Below are 9624 nucleotides of genomic sequence, written 5' to 3'. Positions count from 1 at the left end.
ATTTTTGCCAGACTCTAGCCTTCTGGAAGGGACTGAGCCATAGCCCCTTTGGCTTTTCTCTCCAGGCTTCTTACTAGTGGGCTCTGAGGCCAAAGCCTTCCTCTAGGGGTTGGAGAGATGAGTGAGTGGAGGAGTTGGCTTCCTGGTTAAGGAAGTCATTGCTGTGACTTGACTCTGTGGTATCCGCTTTGTGGTATAACTCAAACTGGCTTATAGAAGAAAAATGCAGAAACGCCTGCATTGGGCCCTTGCCTCTGGAGGTGCTCTGGGGTCTCGTGCCGGTGCCATGTCATGTGGCTGCGACCCCTTGCAGGCTGTGGCCTGGAGTTGCCAGGGGTCAGGAGAGCAAGGTCCTACCTTGGTCCCAGTGTGAATGGCTCTGAGAGACTGTGGCTCCCTCCTCTGAGTCCTCTCTGAGCTCTCCAAGGTAAAAGACAAAGGAAGGCAAATTGCCAAGTTGCAGGTTTTGCCTCAGGCAACTAAATTTATTAGCAAGAAAAAATTTTTGTCAGCCCAGTGCTGACCAACAAAGTACATCGTTAATAAAGGATAACAAATCTGTCACTTAATTCATAAAACATACCTCAAGCAGTTACAACTAAAAATAAAGTTGGATTTTTGTTTAATTTAAAAGCCTCAAAAATAACAAGCAATATGTTTTTTAAACATGTAGTAGACACAATTGTCTATTATACAATATACACTGTACACAAGTAGAGCTTGGGCCGGGCAGGTGGGTGAGATGATGGGGAGAGGGAGGAGGTTCAGATGTGAAGGTGGTTCATCTGAATCCAGATTTGGGTTGAAATGCTGTGTCATTTAGAAAAGAGAATTGCTAGAGTGAGGAAAAAAATTCATATGCTGATCATTGCCCCCCAAAACCCTCAACTGAAAGCAGGCGTTGGGGAGGTGAACAACAAGGAAAGGAACAAGGGAGCAATTAAATAAAACTTCTTTAAAGCACACACAATACACAGTGTTCATCATCTGAAGTAGAGAGTATAAGGCAACGTTCTCCATAGAAAAAGGGTGGAGTCGGAGGAGTGGGGGGTATCTTGACTTGTTAATAGAAAGTTGGAATGTGCTGGAGGAGACCTGTGGCAGGGTTGGGGCACGTGGAGTGGAGGTGGCCTCCTGAGCCTCTCCAGAAGTGGGTGCCGGCGGGGCAGGGCCCCAGCGCGTCCAGAGTGGCTGATGGGGCCAGGGAGGCACAGGAGTGGGGGTCATGGCACGATGCGACTCCGGCAGTGTGGGGAGTGGGGAGTGGGGCAGGGTGGGGGCTCACTTTGCTCCTCGACGGAGTGAAATGCATGTTTTTCCTTTGGAAATAAGGTTCCCACGCGTCCTGGTTTAGAACGTCTCATTGGGCACGGCCAGTGTCCACAGTCTGGGCAGGCCGGGAGCTCGTGTTGAGAGGGGAAGGGCCAGGGCAGAGCCAGACGGCTTCAGGAGGAGAGTACAGGGAGCAGAGCCCCTTGCCGCGGGACACAGTCGCAGAACAGGAGGGGGCCTGAGGGTGGGCCCAGGGTAGCCATGGGGCTCCTTTCTGCCAGGGGACCAGGCAGGACACAGACGGCGGTTGCATCTTCGGGGCCTCCCGCCGCATTGGCCTTACAAGTTCTTCGTGACCAGGTGGGTCTTGTAATGCTTGGTGAGGTGGTCACTCCTCATGAAGCGCTTCTGACACTGGGCACACTCGAAGCGTTTGTCCCCTGGGAAGAGGAGATGTCTGTCACCCAGAAAGCCCATGTATCCAGAAAGCCCATGCACAGACACTGTCCTGGCCCCGAAAAGGAGGGGTACATGTGAGGGGCACCCAATAAAGCTGCTATGGCCTTGTCGCCACATTCTGCCTACCTCCTGCTTATGCATTTGCTCCCTAGTGTCTACTGATCTAAACCCTTTTATCAAGTCACATTTCTCTCTGCCCCCATTTGACCTCTTCAGTCTACGTTGTTCTCACGCCTTGTCCTTTGAGCCCCTGCACCTCAGAGTCTTCCTGTGCAAGGCCGTCCACCTGCTTTCTTCTGATCTTTGTCCTTCTGACCTTGAACCTGGATCAGCATCTTCACCCTCTCAGGAAAACCCCACTCCATCCTGACACTGCCAGCCCTGAGCACTCACTTAGTCCAAACCACCCTGGCTCACATGTCCGTCTAGCCCCAGTCCCAGGACAGGGGTCTGTTCACTGGGGGCATTCACTAGAGCAGTGTTCGCCAAAGTGTGTGCATGGACCACCAGAGACCACCCAGAACAATTTCAGGTGGTAGAAAGATGAACATTTTTCTAATAGTTTTGCATTTATTTGCCAGTACATAAAACTATAACTGTGATGTCAAACCTGTGAAATCAAAAATATTGCTTAGGGGCCGGGCGTGTTGGCTCACGCCTGTAATCCTAGCACTCTGGGAGGCCGAGGTGGGCAGATTGTTTGAGCTCAGGAGTTTGAGACCAGCCTGAGCAAGAGCAAGACCCCGTCTCTACTAAAAATAGAAAGAAATTAATCGGACAACTAAAACTAAAAAAAATAAGCCGGGGCCAGGCGCGGTGGCTCACGCCTGTAATCCTAGCACTCTGGGAGGCCGAGGCAGGCGGATTGTTTGAGCTCAGGAGTTTGAGACCAGCCTGAGCAAGAGCGAGACCCCATCTCTACTAAAAAAAATAGAAAGAAATTAGCTAGACAACTAAAAATATATAGAAAAATTAGCCGGACATGGTGGCGCATGCCTGTAGTCCTAGCTACTTGGGAGGCTGAGGCAGTAGAATCGCTTGAGCCCAGGAGTTTGAGGTTGCTGTGAGCTAGGCTGACGCCATGGCACTCTAGCCCAGGCAAAAAGAGTGAGACTCTGTCTTAAAAAAATATATATATATATATTGCTTAGGACATAACTAAGTAAAAAAGATGAAACAATTTAAGGAAAAGCACTAAGCAGTAGAAAGGGCAGTGTGGGATAGTGATTAAGAGTGTGGCAGAGCCCGAGTTTGAACCCAGCTCCACCAGTCCCTAGCGGTGTGCCCTGGCTACCTCTCCATCCTCAGCAAATGACCATAATCAAAGTATCCTCCCACAGAGTGCTTACCAGGATTAATTTAGGTAATCTGTAGAGTACTTAGTGCCTGGCACATAACATCAGTGCTTGTTAAATAACTACCTAGGCGGATATGGCCGAAGTCATCCATCAGGTTGGGAAATGCAATGACATTATTTTGGGAAACAACAGCGATAGAGGAATGGCTTGAAAGAATCTCGTGTATAGTCCCTGGACATTCTGTAGCGCTTGCTCAGCGTGGCAGTTCCTGGCTGGGCCGAGTGTCGATGTTCCTAAGGGTGATAGAGTGGGGGTGGGGGCAGAGGTGGGGACTGACCTGTGTGGGTGGAGGGTGCTGAGGTGGGGGGAGCTGACCTGTGTGGGTGCGAGCGTGCCGCTGGAGCTCGTCACTCCGCGTGAACCTCTTCCCACAGAAGAACCAGTTGCAGACAAAGGGCCGCTCGCCAGTGTGCAAGCGCACATGGGCCCGCAGCAAGGACGTCTTCCGGAACGTCTTGCCGCAGTCGGGGATATGACACACATGCTTCTTTTTGCCCTGCTCTCCAGACCTGAGAATTGGGATGAGGGTGGGGTGGAGGGAATGGGAAGAGAGGGAGGAGGTAGAAGATGGGGCAGGAACAGGATGGAGTGGGGATGTAGGGTCAGGTGAGAGAGCACAGAGAAGGCAGAAGGCAGGGTGGCACACAGCCACCAGCTCTTCCCCGCAGGGTCTGTGCTGGCTCGAAGTCCTGGGCAACAGTCCCAGGCAGGGGCTTGGGGAACACAGCACAGGCCAGCCTGGCAGCCTGGCTCCTCTCTTTGAGTTACCTCTTCTCCCCATCCTTGCAGTTGGGACACGTGCACGCCATGCGGCGCCGCTTCTCCCCAGGCTGGGTCTCTCCGGCCAGGGCCTGCTCCATCTGCAGCTGGATCTGGGTGGGGCTCAGCCCACTGATGGTTAGGTTATTCCCAGAAACATTCTGCACTGTCAGCTGCTGCTGCCCTATGGGGATGAAGAGGGCAAGGAAGCCTGAAACCTTGGATCAAACTTTCCTCCCTTCTGCACATAAGGATGAAAACTGTAGCAGCTAATATTTTTGAGAGCGTGTTATGTGCAAGATACCATTTTAGAGACCCTATAAGCAGTAACTCATTTAATCTTCATGACCCCATGAAATAGGTACTATCATCACCATTTTACAGATGAAGAAACAGGCTCAAAAACATCTAGGTCATGCAGCTAGTAAGGGGTTGAATCCGGATCTCAATTCCGGCCGCCAACTTCAGAGTCAGTGGCCTGAAGCACTGTACTATGCAGGCAGAATTCACTTTAAGATGTTGCCCACATGGCCGGGAACAGTGGCTCACGCTTGTAATCCTAGCACTCTGGGAGGCCAACGTGGGAGGATCGCTCAAGGTCAGGAGTTCAAGACCAGCCTAAGCAAGAGTGAGACCCCGCCTCTACTAAAAATAGAAAGAGGGCCGGGCAGTGGCTCACGCCTGTAATCCTAGCTCTCTGGGAGGCCGAGGTGGGCGGATTGTTTGAGCTCAGGAGTTCCAAAACCAGCCTGAGTGAGACCCTGTTTCTACTAAAAATAGAAAGAAATTAATTGGATAACTAAAAATATATAGAAAAAATTAGCCAGGCATGGTGGCGCATGCCTGTAGTCCCAGCTACTCGGGAGGCTGAGGCAGGAGGATCACTTGAGCCCTGGAGTTTGAGGTTGCTGTGAGCTAGGCTGACGCCACGGCACTCACTCTAGCCAGGGCAACAGAGTGAGACTCTGTCTCAAAAAAAAAAAAGTTAAATAAAAAATTTCATAGCACAAGATACTTCAGTGGGCAAAAGTCTGATGAGGAATGAGCTATTTACAGTCTCAAATTATCTCCCTACAACATATTAATTAATTATAAAGAGAAAAAAAGTTACTTTAAGGTGCAGAAATCTGCCAGGCATCACTTTAGCCATCACTAGGAAGTGAGCAAATTGAAATTTTGTTCTACATTTTAGGATGCAGTGAGAACACAGCAGCAATTCTGTGAAAGGAAAAAATATATAACCTGCATCTAATCATGAGGAAGGAGCGCACAAACCTGAATAGAGGAACACTAACCTGTAGTTTTCAAAAGTGTCAAAGTCATGAAAGTCAAGTAAAGAATGAGGAAGTGTTTCAGATCAAAAGAAACTAAGGAGACAGGACGACTAAATATAATGTGTAATAATGGATCAGATCCATAAAGGAATTACTGGGGCAAGTGGTGAAACCCGAATGGGGTCTCTGAATTAGATAGTAGTGTGCTTCACTGCTAATTTCCTGGGTTTTATGGTTGTATTGTGGTATGTGGAGTGTCCCTGTGTGTAGGAATTAAAGCATTCGGAAGTGACAAGAGGATCACAGGAAAAAGTTCTTTGAAAAAAACAATCCTGCTGTGATCCTGACTGAGTTTATTTTTAATTCCTGGATTAATTCCTCAGCTAAAAGCCAACAAATAAACCTCAGGACATCTAATAAATACACAAATGTCATTCCCAGTTTTCTGATATGCAGCCCTTTTTCAAATCTGATTTTTTTGTGTATGTATTTACATCTGAAGGGTCAAGAAACTTTTTTTGAAAAGGGACAGATAGTAAATATTTCAGCTTTGCAGGCCATGTATTCTCTGCCTCAGCTACTCAACTCTATTGTAGTGCTTATGCACCACGAATGAGCATGTCTGCATTCCAATTATACTTTATTTACAAAAGCAGGTGGGTGGGCTGGGGCATGGTGGCTCATGCCTATAATCCTAGCACTCTGGGAGGCCAAGGCGGGAGGATCCTTGAGGTTAGGGGACCAGCCTGAGCAAGAATGAGACCCCATCTCTACCAAAAATAGAAAAAATTAGCCAGGCGTGGTGGTGTGCGCCTGTAGGTACTCAGGAGGCTGAGAGGCAGGAGGATCGCTTTGAGCCCAGGAGTCTGAGGTTGCGGTGACCTGTGATGATGCCACTGCACTCTACCCAGGGTGACAGAGTATTAAAAAAAAAAAAAAAAAAAAGCAGGTGGGTGAGCCAGTTTTGACTTCACTACCGTAGACTACCAACCTCTAATATAGAATATAATACACTTTTTAAAAATGTGCATATCCTTGACCTACTTTTAGGAATTTATTTAGCTACAGGACTGGAAACAGCCTGGACAAACAGTTAACAGCTTATCAGTTGTATAATAATCAGCACATCAGGATAATGGAAAACTATGTAGTCATTAAAAAATAATATGGTTAAATTTTTTTGCATATGCATGATTACTTTCTTAGGAAGACCTGGGTTTAAGTCCTGCCTCCATCGATCTCAAGATACAGACCTCATGGAAGGGAGGAGAGGCATTTAAGATGTGCACCTGAGCAGGTATCACCTCAGTTCTTTACCTGTAAGGTAGGTCTGATAATGGGACCTTGCAGATACTGTGCTAAATAAATAATTTATAAAAAATCACCTGGCAACATAAAATATGCCAGAAGGGAGGAAGGGAGGAGGCATTTTAGGGCAGACCTCTCATTTCCTCCTGTATGACCTCCACAGCCACAGCTCTAGGGCACTTTTTCTCCACCCAGGAGATTGTACAAGTTCCCACTGTTAACCACTGTCTATGGACAACTAGATCAAATATTCCTCGATGGCAGGGGCTTTTCCTTTTCTTTTTTTTGAGACAGGTCTCACTCTCATGCCCGGGCTAGAGTGCAGTGGCATCATCATAGCTCATTGCAACCTCAAACTCCTAGGCTCAAGCGATCCTCCTGCCTCAGCCTCCTGAGTAGCTGGGACTACAGGTGTGTGCCACCACACCTGACTAACTTTTGCATTTTTTGTAGAGACAGGGTCTCACTATGTTGCTCAGGCTGGTCTCGAACTGTTGGCAATCCTCCTGCCTCAGCCTCCCAAAGTGCTAGGACTACAGGCATCAGCCACTGTGCCCGGCCTATTTTTTTTTTAATTAAAACAACCACAGGCTGGGCGTGGTGGCTCATGCCTGTAATCCTAGCACTCTGGGAGGCCGAGGCGGGTGGATCACTCAAGGTCAGGAGTTCGAGACCAGCCTGAGCAAGAGCGAGACCCTGTCTCTACTAAAAATAGAAAGAAATTAATTGGATAACTAAAAATATATAGAAAAAATTAGCCAGGCATGGTGGCGCATGCCTGTAGTCCCAGCTACTCAGGAGGCTGAGGCAGGAGGATCACTTGAGCCCAGGAGTTTGAGGTTGCTGTGAGCGAGGATGACATCACGGCACTCCAGCCCAGGGAACAGAGCAAGACTCTGTTTCAAAAAAAAAAAAAAAAAGATGTTGCCCACATGATTTCCATTGGGAAGGGTCTTATCTTCAGTTGTCTTGGAGCTTTTCTTCCTGAGTCTCCTCCATCCTTAGGCCTTTGTGAAATACCAACTCTGCTTTCAGGAAGGTCTCCAGGGATTTTTGTTAATAAGAGTGAGAACACAAGTGTTATAGCTCTTTTAGAATTTGTCTAGCAGGTTTTCCGGTTCTTACTGGAAGAGCCAAAAATAAAAAAATTTTAAAGACTAAGGACACAGTTCTATGGGTTTTGGGAAAAATCAAGTCCTAAGAATGCCTTGTCCTCCCCTTTTGGGGTCACCTCTAGTGGGAAAACCAAATGCATGAAGTGCTAAAAACTCATTAAGGGTGAAGAGAGGAGATTCAGAGAGCTCCTACTACCTTAAAAACTGCCCCTTACCCAGGGAAAGAATGTAAGGAACCATTTTTGGTAAATAGCTTCAATTTTTCCGTTGATTATTTGCAAGGCCACTTTCACAGCGTAAATCTCACCAATGCACTGAAGTGCAGCACAAGCTATTCCCACTACCAAGGGCTGCCTCCTTTTCTTCCAACCTTAACGCAAGGCTTTCTCCCCCAAGTAGCCTTTTTTGCATTTGGACATCAGCTGAAAAGTTCTCCTGAGTACATCTATTTTCTCCATCACATTCAAAGTCTTCAGTTGTCAGATGGGGACATGTGTCTTACACTATTTCTCAGCACTATTGTAAGAGCTAAATGAGAAGCTACAGATGGACGTGCCCGTAAGCTATGAAGGGCTGGATCCTCACTGTTGTTACTGGAAATCCCAGGGCTGGCCCACAGTTCCCACGTGCCAGGGGCACAGGCACCATTGCCAACGCCCTGGCCGCAGGGGCCTTCCTCACCGCCAGTGTTGGTGATGGTGACAGGCACACCCTGGACCTGGACCCCGTTGATGTTGATGGTCTGCATTGCCTGGGCAGCTGCTGCCAGCTGGGCTGCATTCAAGCTGATGATGCTCCCAGCAGGGGCAATCTTTGGCAGGGGGCGCTCTTTTCGGAGAATTGCAGCTGAGTGCTTTTTGCTGGTCCCGCTCAGATGGGGAGTGCGGGACGCAGGGCTGCTACAGGTGGTGGTAGAGGTGGTCGCAGCTGTTGCTGGGGGACTGTCCTGGACAAGGACCGTCTGTACCTCACCAGAAGGCGTGCGGATGTAGACCTGGGCGGGGCCAGAAAGAAAAAGTCAGTGCCCAGGAAAGACTGGGCTCCTGGAACCTTAAATCTCCTTGCCCAAGTGAGAACTGGAATGCCTCTGTTCCCACCCAAACCTCCATCTCTGCACTGTTGATGTTCAACAAAGGGCTGATGGCATCCCTATACTGAGCTGGCACATGTTGACTATTATTGATTTGATACCAAACATTTAATTTACTTAGCATGTAAAAACATAATTGTCAAACCTCAGAATTGGAGACTTAGAAGGCAGTGCACTTGTGACCATCAAAGAAATGAAAACAGGTTCATATTAGTCTTTGAGAGCCACATGTTAATGAAAAACAATTTTTCTCTGATTCAGATTGGACAAAATAAAATATAATGCTCATTATTGGCGAGACAGCAAGAAATAGGCAATCACTCACATGTTAAGTAGGAGTATGATCTGGGCTAGCCTTGCTGGAAGAAAATTTGGGAATATGCATCAAAAGCCTTAAAAAATGTATGTTAGAGGCTGAGTAGGCGAGGAAGGCATTTGCAGGGGGTGAGGAGGGTGTTGTGGGGGAGGAGCTGGCAGGAGCAGGCCGAGGAGGGTGTCCACATGGGAGAGTTGGTGGCTGTGGGAAACTGGTTACATATGGGGGCACCAACCCAGAATGGAAGTATATTAAGGATAATGGGAGTGAGGGCTCTCACTGTCAGAAAAGGGAGTTACATACATGGAAAGGGAGAAAACTAGGTGGAACTCAGTGGTGTACGATGGGAATTAGAGATATTGGTGGAAACTTGTAAGTTTCAATATATATAGATAGGTCAGGCACAGTGGCTCGCGCCTGTAATCCTAGCACTCTGGGAGGCCGAGGCAAGTGGATTGCTTGAACTCAGGAGTTTGAGACTAGCCTGAGCAAGAGCAAGACACTGTCTCTACTAAAAAAATAGAAAGAAATTGGCTGAACAACTAAAAATATATAGAAAAAATTAGCCCGGCATGGTGGCGCATGCCTATAGTTCCAGCTACTCGGGAGGCTGAGGCAGAAGGATCGCTTGAGCCCAGGAGTTTGAGGTTGCTGTGAGCTAGGCTGACGCCAC

General features: G+C 48.0%; 1 protein-coding gene across 1 annotated transcript in view; it reads right to left on the bottom strand.

The window, feature by feature from the left end:
• Window positions 1–461: 461 nt before the first annotated feature.
• Window positions 462–9624, bottom strand: part of SP2 (Sp2 transcription factor) — a 14709-nt gene continuing 5546 nt past the window's right edge. Inside the window, exons 3-6 of the mRNA XM_012662924.1 lie at window positions 8227–8539; window positions 3858–4032; window positions 3405–3598; window positions 462–1712 (exon numbers count right to left, since the gene is read on the bottom strand). Coding sequence (XP_012518378.1) covers window positions 1612–1712; window positions 3405–3598; window positions 3858–4032; window positions 8227–8539 — 783 coding nt within the window. The 3' untranslated portion in view covers window positions 462–1611. The remainder of the gene's footprint in view (window positions 1713–3404; window positions 3599–3857; window positions 4033–8226; window positions 8540–9624) is intronic.

This window comes from Propithecus coquereli, unplaced genomic scaffold (genome assembly GCF_000956105.1).
Source record: "Propithecus coquereli isolate 6110/MARCELLA unplaced genomic scaffold, Pcoq_1.0 Scaffold119, whole genome shotgun sequence".
In the NCBI taxonomy this organism is placed as follows: Eukaryota; Metazoa; Chordata; class Mammalia; order Primates; family Indriidae; genus Propithecus; species Propithecus coquereli.
The sequence above is the reverse complement of the archived record's forward strand: the minus strand, read 5'-3'. Positions and strand labels throughout refer to the sequence as shown.